Source organism: Lemur catta, chromosome 1 (genome assembly GCF_020740605.2).
Source record: "Lemur catta isolate mLemCat1 chromosome 1, mLemCat1.pri, whole genome shotgun sequence".
Lineage (NCBI taxonomy): Eukaryota > Metazoa > Chordata > Mammalia > Primates > Lemuridae > Lemur > Lemur catta.
In genome coordinates, this window is record NC_059128.1 from 133,501,157 (window position 1) to 133,526,541 (window position 25,385).

At 43.5% G+C, this 25,385-nt stretch overlaps 1 protein-coding gene across 2 annotated transcripts in view; it reads right to left on the minus strand.

Annotated features, from left to right (window-relative positions):
• The window catches only part of PIP4K2A (phosphatidylinositol-5-phosphate 4-kinase type 2 alpha), a 161,847-nt gene that overhangs the window by 39,133 nt on the left and 97,329 nt on the right, over positions 1-25,385 (minus strand). The window contains exons 1-4 of one of the 2 annotated variants that reach the window (XM_045534769.1): positions 24,167-24,188; positions 22,736-22,833; positions 21,332-21,428; positions 6,613-6,765 (exon numbers count right to left, since the gene is read on the minus strand). In XM_045534769.1, coding sequence (XP_045390725.1) covers positions 6,613-6,765; positions 21,332-21,428; positions 22,736-22,800 — 315 coding nt within the window. In that variant the 5' untranslated portion in view covers positions 22,801-22,833; positions 24,167-24,188. Of the gene's footprint in view, positions 1-6,612; positions 6,766-21,331; positions 21,429-22,735; positions 22,834-24,166; positions 24,189-25,385 lie in introns of those variants that run through there. The other variant, XM_045534758.1, reaches the window with a different exon arrangement.

Sequence of the window (25,385 nt, forward strand, 5' to 3'; positions counted from 1 at the left end):
TAAAAACATCCTCATTACCTCCGCACTTGTTTTGACTGCGTTGATTCTATCATAAATAAGACAATCTAAGGAATCTCTCTCTGCTTCCTCCCTTCTCCATGTTTAATTTCCAGATTATGAGAATGGAAAAATAACAATTTAATCCTTAAAGCCACTCTTAAAGAAAGTTACAAATATTTCTTTCACTTTCAACCACTGTCGTGCTGCGGGTACAAGGGAATCCTTCCCCACTGGCAAAAAGGACCTCATCAATGCAGGTGTTGCCTACCTGCTGTAGAAACGTCTCCCTTTACAGACTTGCCGGGTGCAGCACTCGGATGGATGACCCCACTGACTCCTGTTTGAGGCCACTCTAGGCCCCAAGGGAGCTAAGGCTATCGATGCCCCAAACACTCCGCAACGCTGGCCGTCTCGCGTGTGGCTCAGAAAAGACGAGCACTCATCAGAGAGAAGCGCTTACTCTTTTGTGCCAGCACAGGTAGCGTCCACACGATATGGGAGAGTGCCTTTCAGTGGCTCCTCAAATAGGGCATTTGTCAGAGGCATTCCGCCCCCTGCACAAGGCTGCCTGTCATTTCCACCTGTCTGGGTTCCCTGGGTCAACTGCAGCCACGATTCCCAATCACAGCAAACAGCAGCTCTGTCTGGCACCTGGAGCAGCCCTTTCAGATGCTAGTAAGGCAGCGATGACACTGAGCTTTCACCTGAATAGGTGCTGAATGTTTACTCCTGAATTCTTAAAAAGTGAACTTGATGATCACCAATTCTTACTAGACGTACTACCTTTAGCTAAATCAATCACAATTATTCTTGGGGTCAGCTTCCCTATTCTTAGTGTATAACTCACTGCATTACCTATGTCTGCATTTTAAAATGTTGCTTTTACCCAGCTACGTGGGAGACAGAGGTGGAAGGACCATTTGAGCCCAAGAGTTTGAGACCAGCGCCTGGGCCACAGAGCAAGACCCCATCTGTAAAAAAAATATATATTAAAAAAATATTAAGTGCTGCTCACTTTTGCATTTTCATGGCTGGGCACCTCTTGTTACCTCTCTCCATTGTTTAATTATGTAGCTTCTGTTTTTAATAACAGCGCTCTCAGAAGCTTTTCTATTTGCTGGTAATTTTTTTTTTTTTTTTGGTCTGTTGTAATCTGCATTTCTAACACTAACAGCTTTTATTTTTTTCTGTCTACTTAAAAAAAATCTACTTAGAAGTGATTTCATGACATCATTAATAAAGGCAAAATTTCTCTCTTCCTAAGTCCCCCTTGGAACTTTTTCCCCATGTTAACTGTGGGCTTGTTAGAACTGTGATGCAGTGACACCTGGATGAAGTGGTATCAGGCTTTCAAAAACATGGAAAATGTAGCAGCCACGAGATCTTGGTTTCCTGCACTCTGAGACACTCACCAAGAATCACAAGGCTTAAGAAGCCCAGATCTGTTGCTCTTCTCGTGCAAAATGAAATACCATTAAAAGATTCACAGCTGACTGGAGGCTGCAGCAGAGAGAGTTCTAAGTGATGGACTGCCGCAGATAAATATTTATATCTTCACGAGATAGTGTGAACCTGGGCGCTGGCTTTTGGAAATTGCTGGTATTATCATGTTTCACTCTTTTTTTTTTTTTTTTTTTAGAGGCTTGAAGTGACAATTTAATATAGCATCAAATTAGTCCTTCAATGTAAAGTCTTGTTTCTTTTAATGTTTTTGAAAAGTTAAATTATCTGTAATCCTTATTGTGCCTCTGGCTATGTTTATAGATCACACCAACAACATCCTTAACATGAAAGCAAAGGAAAGGGAAAGGAAGAGGCTCTGTTTTAGAATGACCAAATAAATAAATAATCCTGCTTCCCTTGAATCAATGTCTTGGTACGTTTTGGGCTAATAGTCTGTTAAAGTGTCAGTTAATATAATTTATTTTGGTTTCAAATAGTTTTGAAGTACTAAAAAAAACACACATAAGGATGACTACATTTAACCTGATATAAAAATAAAACTTCTTAAGCTTAATAAAATCAGGCTTAAAAGGGACAAACAATCCTCTGCAGTGTTTATAAAAATTCTCAGTACTGAGATGATGCAGACATACCCAAATGCAAACACTGATACTCCTAATTCTGTTTGTTACACACCATGACAAAGACCCGTAAAAAAAAAATCATTGGAAATAACTTTGTAAAAAATGTGATAAGGTACTTTATCATAAGTACAGATGGCGTCTGCTACAATTCAAAAGCAGAAGGGCTGCTCCGAGCATCACCCCTGGCGGAGAGCTCCCAGAGGCCCGTGGCTTCCTCAAGATCCCTGGCCCGAATGGGAAGCTTAGTTGGTATCAAAGGCCGGAGGGTTCCAGAACCATCCCTTTACCCCTCACACACTCAGGAGGGGGGCCCTGAGTGGCCCATGTCTGGGCAGGTGTGCCCTGGGACAGTCCAAGCCGCAGTGTCGGGGCACAGCGCTGGAGCTGCTAGATAGAGCTGGACAGGAACACGTGGGTATAGGGACACTGAGGACATCAGTGTGGTGGGGCAAGCGGGCCTGGGGGGCTCCCATTCTCAGTCCAGTCCCTTGGAGGGAGCTCATGGGGGCCTCAGCTGGGAGCCCTCATCTTTCTTTTGCACTCTCTGGAAAAAAGCTTCCCTAAATTAGGCTCAGAGGCCTTCTTCCTAAATCTTCTGGAAATTAAGAGTAAGCCATTTCAGCAGCCCTATCAACACATGGGAAGGGAAGTATGATCCCTTCAGGGAAGGCCTGATGCCTAGCTCTGGTCACTGGCAGCTCCTCCTGGGTGTGCCTTCCCAGTGCAGCCTGTCATTTGGCCCTGCCTAGGAGCCTCTGGGAGGCACACTCCACAGGGCCCACCACGTGGGCTGAGGCTCGGGCGGCCGGCATGGCAGTTTGACCCTACTTCTTTCCTCCTCCCTACACAGGCTCCGATGCCTAAACAACATCTTAACTCCAAACTCTGGGCTGGTGTCTGGCAGGGGAGGTCACTCTGCATGACAGTCAGCAGACACGGATCTGACAAATTCAGGCCCCTAGAAACTGCCAAGGTTAGGACTATCAGGGGGAAGTTTCAAGCAGTGATGCATATAAAATGTTTAGAGAAGTAAAGGATGCAGTTTCCGAGAGGAGCATATAACATGAAATTATCAGGAGTGAACTGGAAGATTTTGAAAAATATAAACAACTTCTAGAATGAAAAAGATAATTGCTGAAATTAAAAAAAAAATATCATTGGTGAGGTGAGACAACAGATTAGCGAAGATGTTGGAAGAGAGACTTAGGACTGGAAGACAGATTGGAGGAATCCTCCAGAATTAAGCAGAGATGTTTGGAGACGGAAAACAGGAAAGAAAAGTTAAAGATGGGGAGGATGAAAATGTTAAATGCATAGCTGTTGGAGAGACAGAAGGGGAGGACAGAGGAGATGGGCGACATTTAGACAGGAAAGGACTCTAGAAGTTCCAGAAACTAGAGAAAAATTGCAGCAGGAAAAGCTTGTTGGTGAGGGTGCTGGGCAGCTCTCTGCAAAACCTGGGGAACAAGTGGCTGAGGACGCTGGACACAGAGGGTGACAAATGCTCCCATCAGTAAGCCCCATGGCACTCCTTGGGCCACCGGAACCCCCAGGATGACAAACACCTTCCACTGTTTCTGAGAAGCAAGGCACGCGGTGGCAGCGGGGTTCTGCTGGGAGCCTGCCTTCGGTCTCAGAGTGGGGTGGTGCGTGTAGGACCCAGGATTCCAAAGTACCTTCTAAATTTCAATTGACCACTCCTGCAGATAACGAACAAAAAAGCCCAAGACCAGACTCAGAACTGAGTGCTCAGAATGTCCTCCTGTTCTGGGACACGGCATTGCCCTGTCACTCACAGGTGAATTCATTAACATCAGAGCCACTGAGTCAGAACCGCATTTCCATAGGATTCTCAGATTTCTCTGCAGAGAAGTCTGAGAAGCACCAATGTAACACATAACCTTTTCTCTCTCAGTACCATGACCCCTAGTTTTTTGCTTTTTTTGACTTTATGATGCCTATTTTCTTGATTTTACCCTACTTATGCCTAATCCTTAGAATAGTAACACCCATGCCAGTGTCCCACAGCGGAGGATAAACAGATGTCCTCTGAGGAGGTTCCAAAAAAGTCATGTATTGACCCTATAATCCTTTACTGATATCTGAGGTGCTGACCTAGCTTATTTAACAGGGAGGTTACTTTATCAATTTTGTCAGTTTTTTGATTGAGTCACTTTGAATTTAAAAATTAAGACTCTATATTTCAAAAGGTTAAGATAAGATAGTCTTAATGATATTTGCTAAGGTATTTCTTGCTCATCTACTTTGCAATGTGCCTGAAGTTATACTGTAAGTCCTCTAAAACTTCTAAAATTTTACTGACAGTGCCTCTTAATTTTAGCTAAGCTGAATCTGCATGATCCCAAAACTCCCAATGAATTCAAGTCAGTACAAAAAAAAAAAAAAAAATCAGTCAATTTAGGAGAAATAATTGAAGTAGGTTCTTGACCATTTATCTCTTTTCGAATGTTCTTCTACCTTGTTTAGCTAATCAGATGATAATAATCATTTCTAAGACCTGAGTTTGTTATCACGTAACAGAAATGTAAAGAAAAGGATATTCACATCAATACACCAAGTTATTTTTCCAACTATAAGGAAATCAAATGAAGGAAATGAGATTTATAAAAATTTTCTATGCTGAGTATGAATTTTCCATTGGTCTGAGAGATGATGCTGTCCTTTCTTAGCACCGAGTGGAAATTAGGGTAGAATTTGGGCTTTAAATAAAGAATAGGGCAAGATATTAAAGCTTGGAAGGAAAAAATCTAACTCCTTATGGTTCAAATCTTCATAATTCTGCATCAGTGCCACGCTCTATCAGAAACCAGGCCCCCTAGTGGACTAAAAGAGTTAACAACTGAATACCACATCAGAATGATTTCAAGGCTGGGATGTAGGAAATTGAATTACAAGAATAGTATTTAATGATCTTATTCAATCACTGATACAGCACTTCTTATATACCAGACACTGATTTGAGCATGTTATAAACATGAATTCACCTAATTAGCACAACACCCAAGTAAAGAGGGTACTATTATCCAAATACTATAGGCTAATGTGCAAGTGCTGAGAGGTTAGGTAACTTGCCCAAGGTCATGCCATTGGTCAGAGGCACAGCTGGGACTTAAAGGCAGCTGGCTGGTTCCGAGGTCCTGCTCTGGGAACCACCTGTCATGCTGCGCTGCTCGTAAGATCGGTTTGTCAGAAAATGAATCTCAGGAAGAATTTATTCAAATAGCTAGCAAAGATCCACTTCCCCAGAGGCTGGCCTTCAGGTAATTTGAACCCTCCAGAATATAGCTGCAACTGTGGATGTATGTCATTGAAACAAAAACAACAAAGAAACAAAAAGAAAAGGGCAGTTGAGTAACCACAGCTGTCAGAAAGTCTATCCAATTTACCCCAAAGGTGAGGCCCTCCTTCAATTTTATCTTTTTTAATTTAATTTTACTGTTTTTATCTCCAATGTATAAATGAAGAAACTGAGGCTTCAAAGGGCATATGTCACATGGTCAATAAATGACAGGGCTGGGATTGGAACCCAGGATTGTCTGATGCTGGACTTTATGGTCTTACTACTCCATGGTGAGGGAGGCCTCTTACAGCTAGGGCCCTGGGAACGTGCGCCCCATCAGGCAAACTTGTTCCAGAATTTACTCCACGAGAGACAGCCCGCTGCTCCCCAGGGTGGTCCATTCGACCCCCAGGCATTTATGAAGGGACAGTGCTCAGGGACAAAAAGGGGCCAGGACAGGAAGAGACCCGTCAGAGCAGCACGGGATTTGAAGGTATAAATGAACAAGTACTGAGAGGTCAACACCTAACTTCTATCACAGAAAAAAATCTTCTGAAAAGTTGCCAAATCTTAAACTGAGTGATTTTAAGATCAGAGTGGTGATCTATGAAAGTATTATACACAAGAGTATTTATTTATTTTTATTTTTATTTTTTTTTTTTGAGACAGTCTCGCTCTGTTGCCTGGGTTGGAGTGAGTGCTGTGGCGTCAGCCTAGCTCACAGCAACCTCAAACTCCTGGGCTCAAGTGATCCTACTGCCTCAGCCTCCCGAGTAGCTGGGACTACAGGCATGCGGCACCATGCCCGGCTAATTTTTTCTATGTATATTTTTAGTTGGCCAGATAATTTCTTTCTATTTTTAGTAGAGACGTGGTTTCATTCTTGCTCAGGCTGGTCTCGAACTCCTGACCTTGATCGATCCTCCTGCCTCGGCCTCCCAGAGTGCTAGGATTACAGGCGTGAGCCACCGTGCCCGGCCTCACAAGAGTATTTAGATTAAAAGAGTTCTATAACTAAGGATCTTTATAGCATAAGCATTCCTAAATGTTAACTGCCAGTAATCTGGCCATAGTAATTTTAGAAAACCGGGCTAAAGGAGATTTTTAAGTCAAATGTATTCTCGTCATTTCCTAACTCTATTATTTAAACCTTTGGTCTCGGTGATAAACAGTGATGAAAGTTAACCTTCTCAGAGTTTCAAATGAAGAGCAAGAAAAGATTACCTGGTGGTATTTCTTCAGGATGTTGTGCATTTCGGCCACATCTTCGCTGGTAATGGTCTTGATGATGTATCTTTTGTCGTAGGAGGTGTGAAAACGCGCTCCGCTGCGTGCCTGGGAGTCGTTGGGAAGGGGTGCGCTCCTGGTCAAAGAATTCTTCCCGGTTGGGGTAGGAGGGAAGGAGGGAAGAGAACCCGTTAAAGGTGTGCTTTTCTCATTCCCAGATAATTTGCTGCCATAGCAACTTTCCAAAAACATTTGTGTTTGGAATAAACCAGTAAGTAGGGTGACAACATTTTATATTCACACTAACTCACATGGCACGCCTTTCAAATGAAGTAACAACAGCCTGAGTATGGACTAGGATTCTAAGGTCCTCCAAGCAGGCTAACGCCTGGAATTATAACCAAAGTTGCTTTATTCACCCTGTTCTTCTTTTCAGAGTTGGGCAAGAGCTCAAACTTTTCTTCTGAGTAAAATTAGGTTCCAGGCATGAAAGAAAACTTTAGAGTAACCGAGTATCTCCTTACATGGCAGGTATCGTGCCAAGCATTTTGCACGGAGTATTTCTCCCAATTCTAATGGCTTCTCCATGCCATGGTCACCACCATTGCCACCTTAGAGATGAGGAGCTAGGGATAAAAAAGGTTTAACAACTGGGCAAGGGTCACACGGCTAGTGAGGGAAGAGCTAGAATTCCAACCCTGATGTGGCTGGCTCAGGACCCAAGTTCTCAACTCATAAACTACTCAACTTGTAAACTGTGCTGCCCGTGGTGTGCCAGGCAGGAGGAGCCAGGAGCCTGGGTGAGCGTACCCTAAAACAGCTCCTCCTTAGAAGGTTTGGACTTGGTCCACCCTCCACCTGTCTTTAGCCATTTTTGAGAACTATTGATCTCTTGCAGGGCTGGCAAGGAGGGCTCTTCTGGCATCATTTCATTGCAGGATCTCGTTCATGCCAGTGACACTCTAGCTAGGCAAGTCAAGCCTTCTTCTCTCACGTGACTCTTATGTTCAGATCTACTCTTTCTTAGAGCCTCTAGGAAGCCCCTCTCTCTCTGGCCCCAACCTCTGACACTGGCCATCCAGACTAGCGGGGTTTTCCTGGCATCCAGGGAAGTGTGGCCTTCACCCCTGCTGACTGTGCTCTCAAGTACCGACTTGTATCCCCTGCTCGGCCCCGCTGGACTGCGTGTGAGATCAAAGGCAAACACACTTTCTCTCTTCAACTTCCTCTCTCAAAGTGGGCATTCAAAGGCCCCAGTGGACCAAACACTGTCTAGTTAAGGGAACAGAGACAGATGTCTTCAGAGAGGCAGGTGACACTCCTGCCCCTGGATTTTCAATGAAAGAGTTCCTTTCTGTCTAGTATGTTCACACCTCCTTATCCTTTTCTTCCTTTCTAGATGAAATCCAACGGGACTGAATCCATCAGCTTCAACAGGGTAGAAGCACGTTGCAGTGGCGCAGTGGCTCAGGCATGCCTGGGGCTTGCAGAGGGAAGGGGCCCACGAACAAATCCTCACTTCCCCAGGTGGTTACATCCTGGGATAGCACATCCCAATCCCAATGCAAGCAGGCACACCTGCCACACGCAGAGCCAACACTGCCAATTAACTAAATTTGCTTTCCTTTGCTTATTAGAAAACTTTAGAGAAGAAAAAAAAAATCAATGTAACCCCCAATAAATAAAGTTTTGGCAGTGTTCAATTATTAAGACAAATGAAATTTATTAGATTGAGAAGGATGGAAATGATTTTTAGGATGTAAATGGCTTTCTTAACAAGAGTTTAATTCTCAATTACATTTTTTTCTCAAAAAAAAAAGATCTCCTAATTTACACTACTTCCTACTTAGAATAAAAAGGAAGAAAATCAAAGTGTCCCCTTTTGGGGTTTTAAACAAACTAGCAAAAAGAAAAAGCAATTATTGCTCTTCATTAATAGTCTTATTTTTCCTCACACACATTAATTTGCAAAAGGGTATTTACTGAAAATAAAACTAGAACTCTAGGAATTGTAAGACTGCAAGTGATCTTCAGGCATAAAATCAAAGCAGGAACAATCAAGTTTATGAAAGCCAGGTGGGAGAGACCAGCTGGAACAGACAGTAAACTTTGTGAACTGACGATACATGTAAAATAACGTTTTGCGGAGTAGGGAAGAGTAAAGGGTAACTGTATCCAGCAAAAGATGGAATTACAGCAGCACCAGTTTCGTAGATCGTTTTTTTTATGCATACTAGATTAGGAAAATGTAACGTTCTTGCATGGGCCTATGCCATGGAGTGAAACTGAAAGCCGCCTAATCAGTACTTCTCAAACTTAATGAGCAACCGCCACTGAAGCACCTGGGGATCACGTGGAAATGCAGGTTCGGATCCAGCAGGTCAGGGGTGGGGCATTTTCAGAAGCACATGATGCTGATAGAGCTGGTCTGCAGACCACAGGGGAGAACCCAGGGTCTACTGAATTGTGGTTGTACTGTCTTTCATCTGGTGTGTAATGTGTGGAGGCCGGTGTATTCAGTGTTATAATTACAGACTTACCTGCAGTAATGCCTTTCCCATTATGGTCTCTCCAACTCTAGTTTGATTAAAATGGGAAGCTTTATAGTTGAAAATGATGATGCATGACATTTACTGTACTCATTAAAGAAATGTTTAATAATGCTATGTACATGGCACTGCATATGTTTATAAAGGGCCAGATATGCAAAATCGAATAATGTAAGAACTCCTTAGCTTCTCCCAAAGCCTTTGCTTTTCCTTTCAGTTTCAAAGACATTGTTTTAATCATTTTTATGGACTTTGCATTAGGATTCTGGCTGTGTCTTAATCCTGGGATATAAAACCTTACACAAATTCTAATCTTGATTCTGTCTCAACTCACTTTTTTTCCCCAAGAGACAGGGGTCTTGCTCTGTTGCTGAGGTGGGAGTGCAGTGTTGCAATCACAGCTCACTGCAGCCTCAAACTCCTGAGCTCAAGTGATCCTCCTGCCTCAGCCACCCAAGTAGCTGGGACTATAGCCATGTGTCACCACATCTGGCTAAGTTGTTTAAAAAAATTTTGTAGAGACAGGATCTTGCTATGTTGCCCAGGCTGTTCTCAAACTCTTAGCCTCAAGTGATCCTCCCCACCTCAGCCTCCCACAGTGCTGGGATTACAGGCAGGAGCCACCTTGCCCAGCCTCAACTCACTGTTTTAACAGTCCCATACATAGTCCCAATCCACAATACCTACTTCTAATATGTGAAATAATTTTTTTTAAGGGTCGTGGTTTTCAAATATTCAGAAGTTCGGAACACTTTATCACAACCTAGAATATACCTTTCATATCACTATGAACAAAAAATGTTTTAAAAGCTTTCTCTGATAGACAAGCAGAAAATCAAGAGTCAATGCAATTTTACACAAAATGCCTGATACTTTGGAATGATGCCAAGGCCTAGAAAATTCCAACACAACCTTCCTGTGAGAGAGGAAAGGGCAGGTGCATTTTCCCACTTGAACGTAAGGAAACTAGCATACAATGGAGTCAAACGGTAAGTCTGCAATTACTGTCTAAAACTTTCTCCCACGTAACCAAAAAGGGCAATTTACAAAGACAAGACTAAACATTTGCCATTAGGTAATATCAAGGTCATAGACTTTTTGTAGCTTTGAAATAAGGTAAAATCGCTCGTGTGTGTTTAAAGGTGGCGCAGTGCAATAGCAACAGCACTCGGATCTAGAACGTGCTCTGCCGTGCATCAGTCCTTGCAGATGTCATTCAGTCTTTTTGGTCCTCAGTTTCTGGGTCTGTAAAGTGATGGAGAATAAGCCCAGGGAACAGGGCGGGCTCAGTTAGAGCTCTATTGAGATCTTTCATAACTCCAAAAACGTATTTACTCGAAGACAAGGCTCATTGCTCTGGGAATGGCTGGAGAGTGCAGATCTTAGAAGGTGATGCAGTATATGACCAGAAGGGCTGGTCAGAAGACAGTACAACTGCCATCTCAGCAGGGGCATAATGATGGTTTAGGACATCTGGGCCAAGATGAAAGAGGAGATGACAATAGTTCTTAGAGCCACATGAAAATAACACTTTATAGATTCCAGATGTATTCAGGATGACGTCAGCTAGAAAGAGCACATGAGCTCAGGGAAGGAGGGCTTACATATTCAAAGCTGTCATTGTGCCGCCTGAAACCAGCCTGCTATCTAGCGACATCAAATAGGAAACTCCTCGGTGCGCTTCATTCCGTCACACAGGAAAAACAAGTCACAGCATTACACAGGATGCTTGGACAAGGTGGGGTGGCCAAGAACAGAAAGGCTTGAGGGAAACAGAGCTTGGGGGTGACCTTCAGGTGCCCCCAAGGAGTCCCCTCCAGGTGTAAATAAATCTCATAACCAAAGAACATTAGAGTTGGAAGCAATCTTGGAGATCATTCCAAACTGCTCAGTTTATAGATAAGAAAAGAGAGACCCAGAGAGCGGAAATGACTTGCCCATCTCAGTTCTTTAACATCTGGTGGGCCGGTGTTCATGGAGGGCCCTGCAGGGAACTCGCCCAGACCTCAGACCCTCCATCTCCCCACGACCATGCTGTTTTCCTGCCTGGGCTCTAGAGTTGGGGGTGGGGAGTACATCATGGTGGGACAGTCCACATTGATTGGTTCATAGTGATGATCACTTTCTAGCACTAATTCAGAGTGTGAGCCAGCTGGCACAAAACCAAACCTGTCTTTGGGTTTTCAGTTTTGCCAAGTAAAGGGTGTAGAAAGTGTCCAGAGCCTTTTATTTACACTTTTCCTAACATGTGTACAAAGCTTTCTGGACTCGTTCTAGGGCTGTTCATTACCTGACTTTAACTGTGGGAGGGAGGAGTAGAAGCTGTCTTCTCCCCAGGCAAGAGCTGAGACAGATGCCTTCCTAAAACAAGCCTTCAGGACACGACAACCATGCATTGTTGAACCCTGGGCTCAGAGTCAGACAATTCTTGCAGAGTAAAGGCAGAGCTGGAAGGTGACTACCACTTAGTATTTCCTACAAATCCTGCAGACTGTGGGGACAGCGTCAACCCTAAGAATTCTTCACGTTTCTGACCATGTGGCATACTGCTTCATGTCTGTTTAAATGAGTTCAGATGGTCAGAATTGTTGGAGGGTTTTCTTCCTCGTCTCTGGCTTCCTACTCTCTCTCTGCTTAAAACTGCATGGGTTTTCTTAGCGAAGAATGACAAAGCTGAAAGGAGTAATTTTTTACACTGGAGTGCTGAGTTCTGGGTTGCCGTCCACAATACTAAGCTTGGGGGGGGGCAATAGAGGGGGAAGAAAGAACAGAGAAAAAGAAGATGAAATTTGCAATTTAAAACCAGATCTGCATGGAAAAAAGAAGGCTCAGCAGAAGGCACCATTTAAAAAAAAATTCTCTCAACTTAATCACCTAATTTAAAAGGGCAAGTCTGAGGTGCTGATCTGACGCAACTTAAAGCCTGAGAAGCACCCTTTATAGGGTTGGTTGGGTCATCTTCTCTTCCAAAGTAAAACATTCACTTCATAGAACATCGACCCTTGTCAACCTGTCTTTATGAGAAAGCTGCCAGATAAAACTCCGTAGCCACATCGACCCGGAGTTTGGAGAGACCTGCTTTCATTGGAAAACAAATCCCTCATCACGGACAAACTTAGGGAGTTATATGTTCCATAATAAGGTGATGTTATTTAAGTTCAAAATCAGGGATTCTACACCTGTTAGTTCAAAAGTGACAGCAAGTTATTTCTGATAGCCCTCCATAATAATTTACATTTTAAAAGGAGAATTTAAAACATTTTACAAAGAAGTTTCAGGTTGCAAATCCCCAGCCCACATGGCGTTCCTTCTATCCTAGGCCCCTGCGTCCTCTCAAAGCTGGGAAGTAGCTGGTGATGGAACAGGATACACCTGGAGAAGGAGGCAGGGAGGATCAGGGTGACCCCTTCAGAGAGCAACGGGCTGGAAGTCAGGGGCTTTGGGTCGCTCCACCCCCTCCCCCTCCCCACACCCCTTACTCTGTTATCTGATTATCTGCAAAGACAGACGCTGGACTTAATGGTCTCTAAGCTTCCTGCTTGCTCTTCTAATTATTATTCAGTATTAGTTACAGCTGGCAATTTGTAGCAACGTAGAAAATGGACAATGATTTACTATTAGTTTATGGGGGAAAAAATCTAATGACAAATGTAAACAAACTGCAAAAAACGTGCTCTATTCATTGACAATTCCTTTTCTTCTATACATTCGACAATTTCATATTACAAACTATGTAATTCCTTAAATTCACTTACTCTGAATGGAAATTCTGTTATCAAAACCTGTCCCAAGTAAAAGGCAGCCCAGATTAATGTTGGGGAAAAAAGTCTCTTATCAAATATAAACTAATTTCAAGCTCTAAACATTCTTATTCCGTAATTGCTTTATTGAGATGTAATTCACATACCATACAATTCACCTATTTGAAGTATATAGCTTAATGGTTTTTAGTATATTCACAAAATCAAGCAACCATTACCATAACCATTTTTAGAACATTTTCATCATTCCAAAAAGAAACCCTGAACCCATCTGAATCACTCCCATTTGTTCTCCTAAACCCTTAGCCTAACAAGCCACTAATCTTGCTTTTTCTATAGCCGTGCCTGTTCTGGACGTTTCCTATTAACGTAATCATACAGTACACAGGTGTTTGTGATCAGCCCAAACATTCTTCTGGCAAGTCCCTTAAACACACTCATGCACCATGAGGTGACCCACTATCCCCGCCGCAGACTCGGGGCTGTCTCTGGGCGAGGGAGGCACCCTCATGGGTGTGCTCTGCTCAGCCCGGTGCCTGCAGGGGACTGCAGTGGACATGTCCCGCTCAATTAACGTCGTTTCTAAGCATGCTCCTAGGCTAGTTGGGGAACTAGGGATAAATGAACTGTTGGACAGAAATTCAAGTTCCAGGGCAAAGCTGTGAGATGCATTTTGATAATTTAGGCCATTTTTTTTTTTTTTTTTGCCTATCTTGAAATTTGGTAAGTAAACTTACTTTTCCATAGCCAAAAATCTTTCTGATCTCACGCTGTGCTAACACAAAACTCATCAGCTGCGTTGTAGGCTCTGGTACCATGTCAGCCCGCAACAGGAAATGAAGATAATAAGAGATGGAGCTTGCTCTTCAACAGCCTTCCTACATTATCATGAGAAATTTATTGTCCTTTCCCTTAAGGAAAGGATTAATGGCGCTGTCCTTCACGCTGCCCTCCCACCCCCAATTCTCTCCAAGTCTGCGTCAAGGATGTTTATTTCTGCAGTTGGAGGTCCAGGATTAGTGGAGCCTCCAGAAGAGTGGAGAAAACATAAAGGTCAATTTAATTAGCTCATTCTTACCACCGATCTTTTATGCCTCTCATAAAAATGTCCTGATTTAGTAACTGTTACTTTCCCTTGTTTTCTTTTTAAATAACCAAGCATTTTGCACATTTAATTTGCTTGAACTAATCATATAGTCTTGTATATATTTTTGGTTTTTTCCATTTTGATAATATGTACATTCTGCTAAAAATCACATATAAAATGTTTTTAGTCAAAGGAGAGGCCACTTAAACTCAATTCTGCCAAGCTCAAGTGTGTAAAAGCCACCATCACACAAGAGTGTATGTCAATATGATGTAGAAGAACCTAAGTGACAGTCACCTACTAGGGATGACTTAGTAGATTCAGAGATTTGACACTTGAGAGGGCCCCAGAGAGCATCGTGTCCTCATTTTACAGATGAGGAAACTGAGACACCCCTCCCCCTGCCCCCGCCCTGCCTGGTTAAGTCTTATGGTCACAGCATAAGTCACTGAAGATCCCAGACTCAAATCAGGCCTCCCAACTTCCAGGGAATGTTCTCTTCCTCAATCCAGACTACCTGGTTCATTGAAACCTGGAACCCAATCACTGCCCTGCTGACAACTCAAGATTAGGATTACATGCCTCAAATCACACGGCCCAGGAGAGAGGAGCAACTTGCCCAGAGAAGGCTGCTTTCTGGGTTTGCGTTTGACATATCTGAGCCAGCACAGATGGTCCTCTGACCTCGCCAGAGAGTTAAAGACCAACGTGCGAATTTGAACATCACCATCAAGGATTTATTAAACGCCCACGGTGTTCAAAGCCCTGCGTTAAGCTCTTGGGGAATTCAAAGAAAGTCTGAGCTGTGATCCCCAGGCCTACGATGGCTTTCATTACAGAGAGGAGCAAGACACAGTGCAATTTAACACTCATCAATAATAAAACAACTCAGAAAAAGAAGAATATGGAAATGAAAGGCGATGACCAACAGAGAAAGCTGCGGAGCCGCCAGGAACTCCACAGAGTACCAGGGAATCGCCTTTTAAAATCTCAGGCTGGTACTTGACTGTGAAGATTAAAATAGCAGAGACCTGTCCCCAAGGCTCATGATAAATAAACACAGTGTTTAACCAGGTCAGAGGCACCCAGGGGCAAGGATGACTCTCTCCCTCGAAAGCCACCAGGCACAACCCAAAGCAGGTTCGGGGTGGGAGATACAGGCCGACAGGAAGTCGGGGTTCTAAGGTGGGGGGGCAGGTTGTGGTAGGGACAGTAATTTGCTCAGCTCATGAGAAGGAGCAGAGAAAGCACCAGAAGAAACTGCTGCTACTTAGGAGTTGTGTGGGAGCTTCCCCACCACTACCAAGAGGCTGTCCAATTGGGGAGGGGCCTTTGGGTCTCAGCCCAGGTGCATCTTTGCACAGGGTGGAATTTCCTTCCAGGGTAGCTAACCTGCGAGGACAAACTGTGCAAGAGAGGGCTGAGTAGACCCAACAGGCAATAATTGGTGACAGAGGAATAAAAAAGCTTAGCCATCCAAGGAGGAAGCACGTTGGTGATGGTGCAACCAAGGAGGAATCCCCAAAGCATGTCTGTGCCGATCCCTCCCAGAACTGGGCCTCTGCTCCTGGCCCCGTCCTAAGCACCACCCTGGGATGCCTGACAGCTGCCCCACCAGCCTCAGGTGGGTGTCTCCCACCACCTCCAGCCCATAGGTCAAAAACTCCACTTCTTCTTCCTCTCTAGCCCACCCCCAGCCCCCAAATTCCCTCCCTCAGTGACTGGTACTCCTGCTCTCTCAGCCTCTCCGGCTCCTGTGTTGTGTTCCCGTGGACCATATGCCACCAAACCTCTCAGTAACTGTCGAGACAAGTGCCCTGGCTCACTGGGATATTTCATAGCCTCCTAATTTCCTGTCTCCCTGGTATGCATTCTGCACAGAACCGTTCAGTCGTCTTTAGAGAATACAGACCTCGTGACATCACTACTCTCCCTGACAGCAGAACTGGGTTGAAGTCTTCAGCCCTGTTTCCAAGTTCTCCCAGGTCTCTTGTTATTTTCCCGTCTTTATCTCCGACGATTCCACCACTGTCCAGTCGCCTTATGCTGCATGATCTCTCCTGCTTCGGCCAAAAGGACTCACTTCTGACTCACTTCTCTCCAAATGCCTCCTGAGCCCTCCCTCCCTTTCTCCCACAAGTACTTCTTCAGTGTTTGCCAGAGCCAGGCACTGTGCTGAACAGGTGGCATGAAAGCAGCCTGGAAACAGGGCAGACACAGCCCCTGCCCTCAGGCAGTTTAAAGTCTAAGTGGGAAATCAACATCTGAAAGACAGTTTTATCTGATAGACTTGATATCCTGGAGATGCTGGCAAGATTTTTTTCCCCCAAGTTTGGTAAATACTGAAAGTCTTAAACACTTCAGAATTTTATTTTTAAGCTTTAAACAAGAATACCAAAAGTTTAAGATGTTAACTTTTAAAATTATCTTAAAATTAGAATTCTTTGTTACCAATACAAAGAAGAAAGGGCATCCAACGTGAATAATGAAGGATTCTAATTCAGGAGACGCAGTAGGGGAAAAGTAAACCTGGTATTATCCTCCACGATGAACAAGAGGCCTTGTTCCAATTATGTGGTCTATTTAGGTTTAATAGCATCAGCTTCCTCCTGTATAACTTTTTGGCTTCTGGTAGGCAATCCTCTCTGGCAGCTCAGAAATGTGACCTGAAGCCTCTATTTGACTTTCCAAAACTATCTTAAGAGGTTCTTATACCCTGAGAGACTGGAAAGGGTGTTGCAGATTTTCATGAAGAATGTTAAAAATCAAGATGTTGGCCAGCCTGAGCAAGAGTGAGACCCCGTCTCTACTAAAAATAGAAAAAATTAGCTGGGCATGGTGGTGAGTGCCTGTAGTCCCAGCTACTCAGGAGGCTGAGGCAGGAGGATCGCTTGAGCCAAGGAGTTTGAGGTTGCTGTGAGCTATGATGACACCATGGCACTCTAGCCCGGGCAACAGAGTCAGATTCTGTCTCAAAAAAAAAAAAAAAAACAAACTTGGATTTTTGTAAATCTCGTTAGCATCTAATACAGAAATCCAGCATGTAATAGCTTTTTAAAAAAGTGATTACTTACATTTTCTTCTCTTCTGCATTCCCCAGAATATCTAGCATAGAGCCGGACACACAGTAGGTACAAATAAACACACCTTGATTTGATGATCGAGTATGAAATCCCAGCCCTAAGGGGGACTAGGGCTCGAGGGGACAGGGGTAATGGCAGATACAGGACTGCTGCTACGGTCACAGGGGGGTCCTTCCAGGCAGCATGCATCTTGCAACAGATCTTAAAAGTATGGTGATGGGGCATCTCATTGGCCAATGATCAGAAGAACATGATTCAACTCTGAGCATATTACAAACCAATCACGTAATTTAAAAAAGCACTAATGTATTGGAGAAAGTTCTGAATCTGGAAGCACTGAGTACCCGCCCCACACACATGTACAGGTTTACGTATGTATGTTAGGTGGTACTGTTATTAATGATGAATATTCTAGAACTGCTGTTTGAATTTGTCTTTAACAACAAGAAAAAGAAGTTTAATTTTAAAAGACAGTCAAGAAATCAAAACCAGAGGAAAGACACAAATGTTTACCGGGACAGCAGGAATGCTTTCAGTTCTTTTTGGGAAGTTCAGGAATAGAGGTCAATTAGGTAGGCTAATTACTAGGTTCTACCTCTGTCAGAGTGACCTCCCAAGGATCAATACTGCCTTTTTTCAGGTGGAGCGAAAAGGCTTGTTTGTTCATACAAACAAGACAAATCCAGACCATTTACCCATTTGACTGCATGGAAAGGTCTGAACATGAAATGAACCAGGCAATGGAGCTCCTTCCTGCCACACTGATTTAAAGCAGCTTGTCAGAAATGCAAGCACTTTGGAGGAATAAATACAAAAAGGCAATGCCTGGTCCTCTTCAGTAATCCAGAGCCTCCAAAAGATGAGAGAGCCTAGGTCTCCAATCCTACTTTGCAAGTCAGATTGGGAAGGAGTAGTCAAACCAGCTCACACTGATGAACTCAAAAAGATTAAATCTTTTAAACACACAGTGTGCTGTAGCTAGTACCCAGGAATGGCAGAGGCAGCCGGTGGGGGACTCTGCTCAGCAAATGTACCTGAGCAAGCTCTAGGAGAGGAAAGTGAGTTTGCTTTTAGTTATTAGGTGCCACACGTGTCAACTGGTATCTGCTACTTGGACTGGCCATGATGAACGGGCTGCCTGGGAAGAGAAGCGGCAACACGCCAGCTGAGGTGACGAAGCCTGGGGTCCTGGCCCACGCTCACATTCTGCCTGGGCCCCTGCAGCGCACAAGGGGCCAAATGGTGACCCCGGAGCCAGAGTTGTCACACTTGCCCTCTTTTTTCCCCCCAAACCATGTAGCCAACAAACTGGGACACAGCCCCACATTTATGATCTTGTCCTTAGTTGAAACTCATGGACCCTGTCCTGCTGAAAAAAATTTTAAGCAGTGCAGACACTAGGAAAGGAATATAAGCTTGAGAGGCAAGAGAAGTATACCCCTGGTTTACTATAGTTACTCTGAATGCCCACCTTTTTTTTTTTTTAATAGACATACAGTTGCCAAAGAGAAAGCAGCAATTTAAATGCCAAAAGCACCAGGCAGAGCTAAAAGGAGGAGTGTTCCAATGATTAATTACACTCACACCGACTCTCCTCAGTCCTGAGCTCTCCTGCGAAGAGTTTAACAGACTTGTCAATTAGTTACTTGTGAATCATCCTCCACTTGCCTCATTTCCCTTCGAAGTTTATACTCAGTAATTTGCACTTATTTAAATATCTACTCCCATGGTTTTGTTTTTAGGGGGGGAAGAAGGAAGAAAAGCCAGTGCCTGTCTCAGTAGTTCAGTGACTTCTATTGGTGATTCAAGGAAATTTTTTAAAAACTACTTTTATCTGCTGCAGTGCAGAACTCAGAATGTAATTGGTCTATATTGGATCTCATCTGACAGAATCGATCTCATTTGACAGACTTAATTACGAGAAGAAATATAAAGACTTCATTTCAGTAATGAATTGAAGAATCTAACAAGACACTGTAGCATGGGCCCTCAAAAGTCAGTTTCTGTGAAATGCTAGTGAAGCTATTTAAAAAAAAAAAAAAAAAAAAAAACACCAAAAAAACAAAGGATGGGGACAGAGGGACGAATACACTAGTTTTTAGTACCAGACTTAGGCAGAGGAGATTTTCTTGAGATAGCAAAGTTATCTGCTGTTAATTCCTTTTAAAGTAGCTCATTCATTTTCATATGGGCTCTTTATATGTAACAGTGGTTCTTAAAAAGTGCTATAGAATTATCATTCCTTTTTATTTCATATAAACCCTTTTTACTATTCCAATAATTATTCCTTAAAAGAGAAATTTTTTTCAGCAGTAAATTTCAAGTCCATCACTGTGATCTAAGTTCTCTCTCAAAAATTAAGCCCCACCAGGAGTTCTGGTTCCAGTGCAGTTTTTTTTTTTTTTGAGACAGAGTCTCACTTTGTTGCCCGGGCTAGAGTGAGTGCCGTGGCATCAGCCTAGCTCACAGCAACCTCAGACTCCTGGGCTTAAGCGATCCTACTGCCTCAGCCTCCCGAGTAGCTGGGACTACAGGCATGAGCCACCATGCCCGGCTAATTTTTTTTTTTTTTTTTGTATATATATTTTTAGTTGGCCAGATAATTTCTTTCTATTTTTAGTAGAAACGGGGTCTCGCTCTTGCTCAGGCTGGTCTCGAACTCCTGACCTCGAGCGATCCACCCGCCTCGGCCTCCCAGAGCTAGGATTACAGGCGTGAGCCACCGCGCCCGGCCTCCAGTGCAGTTTTAAGAGCAAACTGAGCACCTATAACCCACCAGTCCCATCAGCCTCTGCTGGGTGCACGGAGCCTCAGCTCAGGATCTGGGCCTCTGTGCAAACCACGACCGCAGTGCACAATGAGGGGATGTCACCGGCAGCCCAGCCAGCATTGCTTTTTCCAAAGACAGAGTCCCTCAATGCCTGAGTGAGCACCTGAGACATTCCTAAAAACTTCCAGCAGTGGGGCGGGGTGGGAAGTAGAAGCACAAATCTTCAGGAAAGTGTACTAACTGAGCTCGGTTTGCCTTAGGGACCCTATTATTTGGGGGGGAAATACAGGGTAAGCTGTGCCAATACTCGTAAGGTCCCCAGGGTGGCAAGATAATGCAGGATAAATTAGGATTTTAACTTTGGGGCAAATTAGAGACAGTGTTTACTAGATTTAAAGGGATTTAGTGTAAGTCAGTACAGGTTGAGCATTCCTTACCTGAAATGCTTAGAACCAGAATTGTTTCAGATTTTTTATTTTGGAATATCTGCATATACATAATGAGATATCTTGGCAATGGGACCCAAGTCTAAACACAAAATTTATTTGTTTCACATATACCTTAAACTTATAGCCTCAAGGTAATTTTATATAATATTTCAGATAATTTTGTACATGAAACAAAAGTTGTGTTGAGTACTTATTGTGAAATTTTCCATTTGTGGCATCACATCATCACTCAAAAATTCTAGGATTTTGGAGCATTTTGGATTTCAGATTTTCTGATTGGGGATGCTCAACCTATACTTAGATTTTTGCTCTTAAAAAAAGAATCCTTAGTGTTTATGAATCTGGCTTTCTACATGAAACTTGGGTAACCCACGTTAGGTCCTTTCTGAGGAAAAATCATCAGGGGTCAGCAGATATTTAAAAAGTTACAATGGAGAACCAGGCAAGTATGGAGAAAAAAACAACAGCGCACATTTCTACATGGTAGGAACCAAGAGCCAGAGGAAGTTGCTTCACAGAATCGGGGCCAAGACTGGTGGGTTCCTAAGACCAAGTGTGGGAGGGTTTATGGCATCCTCCCATTTCCAGATGAAAGTGCTGTGTTCTACCAGCAGAGCTGCAGCCCATTGAGTATGTATGTGTGTGTTGAATTCACATTTCCTATCTTTGTAGAGGCCCCTCAAGAATTATTATTGCTCTGGTGTTCTGCTTTTCAAGTTGGCCAACTCCAACTCTTGCTGGAGAAGTTTTGTAAAAGGCCACCCTTTGGGCACCATGATGCTGGATTGTAGAGCAGTCTCCTTCCAAAGAATAATTTCTTTACGTATGGCCTTCTATACTGAAACCATATTGTATAGAGGTCCCTAGCTGAAAGAACACTGAAAACTTCTTACGCAAAATGAAAATTACTATCCTACAATTACTTGTATTGACAAAAATATAAATCCTATTTTACAGAGCAAAAGGCACGACAAAACTCGTTTCCCATTTGAAGCCAATGTTTCAAAAGCAACTCACCTGGAAATCCTGATCATCGATTCCAAACCTCTCCCGCAGATTACGGAAAACCATCGGGCAGTATTCCTTGAACTTGAAGTGGCTCGGCATGTTTTCTCTGAAACAAGCATGTTGTGGAACAAAGCTCAGGTAGGCAAAGAGTTAACCAGACTTGCATCTGCCACGTGTAGCCACAGGAGTGCTTGGAGTTCGCCCTCCAACGAGGCACAGGTGCGTCTCCCAGAACCAGGTCCCAACCCCCCAGTGAGATCCAGGAGACAGAAGGGGCCAGAGGGACGATGTCTGTCCCCTTTGTGGAATAGGCATGCTTTTACTGCGTGCCCTCTGTAATCCTGCTACCCGCCGCAGCAGCCATTGCTCAAGGAGGAAGCGGTGGAGGTGGCAGGGGCCAGACAGAGGAAGCCCTGCAGGAGGAGCAGGGTGGCAGCAGCCAGAAGGGGGCACAGCAGAGCACGGGTCCGACAGCGGGGCCCGGGCGCCTGCGCAGTCACTGCCAAGTGGACCGTGCAAAGGAGGCTGTGCCCTCACTCCCTGTATGGCCTCTTTCAAAGAAATCCCCCGTTCTAAACTCACATAGAGAAGATTCGCTCAGAAAGTCAATCTCTGAACAGTATTATAAGAAACAATGAACACATCAGCTTCACACGGGGACAATGGCCCCGCTAAGACATTCCACAGTGATCCTCACGTGGGCAGGGTTTCTTTGAGATGCACCCTAATCGTTCAGACCTGGTTCTTCCTTTGTGTTCCCACAGAACCAGATATGTATATAAATTATATAAACACACATGCCTTTCTGTTGCCGTACTTTGCACACTAAATTGTAGTAATTTGTATACATGTCAATTTTTAACTGCTGCCCTCACCGTGAGCCCCTGGAGGGCAGAGCCATGTCTTACGTGTCATCAGTGGACTACCTAACGTTTAACAGGTGCTCTGTAACAATGTCTAAAACGACATTCAAATGAAGGAGAAATATTCTCAACACCCGACCATCCAATTACACTTTATAAAAATGTACCTTAATTCTTCATTGTTCTATGATGCAGTCATCACTGTGTGTAAAGTCATCATTTTCAAAGTTTTGTGGAAGAGAGCAGAGGTTCATAACTGCTCAAAAGCCCAGGCAATTTACAGCTTCAAAACCTCAAATTGTAATGAGAATATCACTTTCAAAGTATAAGATATTCATAGAGAACAATATGCCATATGGCAAAGGATATTATCCCAGAGGGCCTGCTGCTGCTTCTCTGAGAATGACAGATGGTTATGTTTATCACAGGATTAACTTCATCAGCAAAACTTTACTCCCACCCACTGAAAAATTATGTGATTATAGAAATGCACAGAAATCGTACTCCTGGCAGCCACGTCAGTTTCGTGAAAGGTTGGACTTGTACTTACTTGTTAAAAAGGTGATTATCCACCTTAATTTTTGAATAGGCTTTGAAGTCATCTGGCATCAACATAACAGGGATTTGAACATGGCTCAGTTCATTGATCTAGAAAAATATAAAATAAATGGCACAGGTTATTACTATCTAGGTGGGAAGGGCTCGACTTAAATGTGTACCTTGTAGAAAAAACCTGGAGGACTCGGGAACTCCTCTGCACCACTCCCATCCTAAACTCTCCCTGCCTGCCTCCCTCCCTCCCTCATCAGACTTTATCTCTGTCTCTCATCCAGCTGCAACTCGAATGTCTCATGTCTGACTGACCTTGGGCCTGTGGTGGCTGCTGACAGCAGCGGCAAGGGAGGAATACCAGAGGGTGACCCTCACGGCCAGCTGTCCCATGGGTCAGCCCTGCCGATCACATGCCCAGGACAACTTCCCTCCAGAAAGAAAATATTATCTGAGAAACAGGGCTTTTAAATTTTTGATGTAAATATTTAATTAATGGATAAGATTTATACTTTTGGATACGCAAAGAACAACACTGTCATTCATGTGCTATTTACCTTCCTTATAGGAACTATGTTTAAAAACAAAGATGAGGTAGGGCGTGAATTTACCAAAAGAGGAACCTCCATTAAGGGAAAGAGGAAGACACATTAGAGGGGTTGGACAGGGCTCAAGAACTAAAGCAGGCTGAGCAAGGTGGCTCACTCCTGTAATCCCAGCACTTTGGGAGGCGGGAGGATTGCTAGAGGCCAGGAGTTTGAGACCAACCTGGGCATCACAGCAAGACCCCATTTCTACCAAAAATACAAAAAATTAGCCAGGCATAGTGATGCATGCCTATAGGTACTTGGGAGGCTGAGGCAGGATCTCTTGAGCTTAGGAGTTCCAGGCTGCAGTGAGGTATGATTGCGCCACTGTACTCCAGCCTGAGTGACAGAGCAACACCTTATCTCAAAAAACAAACAATAACAAAAAAATCAAAAGCAAAGGTGTGCTTCCAGAGGACGCAGAGTAGAACCAAGTTCCAGCCAATGGTGGGGACAGCTTTTGACACAGGACTTTGAAAAGCTGAACTTTCTCTTGGTTAATTATTTTTGCATCTTGCTGCCCAAGCTACATTTCCCTTGTTGGTAGCAGTAAAAACCACTTCAAAGTTTTATGCTTCCCATGGGTACCTAGGTAGGGACTCTGAAGGATTCTCAGTTACAAAAACAAAACAAACCAACAACAAAAGAATGAGTCCCTTGATACAGCAGAGTTTTAAACACATTTCTGGATTCACAGAGCAGTGGAAATCTCCAAGACACACTTCTTCTTCCCAAGGATTGCTTGAGCTCAGGAGTTAGAGACCAGCCTGAGCAAGAGCAAGAGCAAGAGCAAGACCCTGTCTCTACAAAAAACAGAAAAATTAGCTGGGTGTTGTGGTGCCCACCTGGAGTCCCAGCTACTTGCGAGGCTGAGGCAGGAGGATCACTTGAGCCCAGGAGTTGGAGGTCGCAGTGAGCTATGACGATGCCACTGTACTCTACCTCGGGCGACAGAGCGAGATTCTGTCTCCAAACAACAACAACAAAAGACTTCAGCTATTAAGATGATCAGATACAGAATAAAAACCAGATGCTATATGTGAACATAATGGAACAGATAGACTAACAAAGATGATTAATATTTGAAGATATAATAAGGACTGAGAATTTTCCACAACTGATGAATGTTATACGTCTATGGATACAGAATTATATTCAAAGCTATAAATAATAATCAAAGCACACCTAAGTATACTGCCATTAAACTGAAGAATGCCAAAGGCAAGACAAGAAAGGTGGCCAGAGGGAAAAGACAGAACACAACAAAGCAATAACAATCGGAATGACAGCTTCTCAAACATATATGAAGCTGCCATTGAACAGAAACAGGAATCTAAAATAATAAAACTTCTCCTGCCCAGTTTACTCAGGTATCTTACAGTACTAAGTCATTTTCAGAGGATCTTTGTGAAAAATTAAAACTTACATACCTTTATCCTAGCAATGGACTATCAAAGTTTGAAACATAACAGAAAAAGAGAATCAGAGTGGGAACCCAAGCCCTGTGACAATAACCACAATTAGAATGAAGCTGGATGCCAATTCAGGCTGCATTTCAGTATCTTGTGGAACTAGAGAAGAATATAAATAAAAACAAAGTGCAGGATGCAAGGAATAGTTGAGAAGCAATCAACTCCACATCACCTTCATTGCAGAGAACATGCCAAGTGATTTCTATCTCACCTGTGCTTTAAGTGATCTCCGAGAAAGTCAAGCCCAATAGGGAAGGAAGTAGGATCAAACATCATTTTTTTTAAAGCACAAGATCCACTCAGTGGATCCTCCACATCCCTTGATTCCTCCCCCAGGCTGCTGAGATCAGTATCACACGACAGCATCTCCTTTTGCAGGGAAAAGAGAAATTTTATGAATCCTTTTTGCTGTACAAGGACCTGCTCTGAAAAATGTTATGTGAAAAAAAAAAAAATAGGAAAACTTTTCAGCCAAAATGGAATGTGTAAACTGAGAATTTCCCCTGTGGATTTTCCTTCCCATCCAACCTCTCATCAGCACCACCTTTGAGAGGCCCCTCGGTTCCAGGTGTGGCTCAGACACCACTCTTCA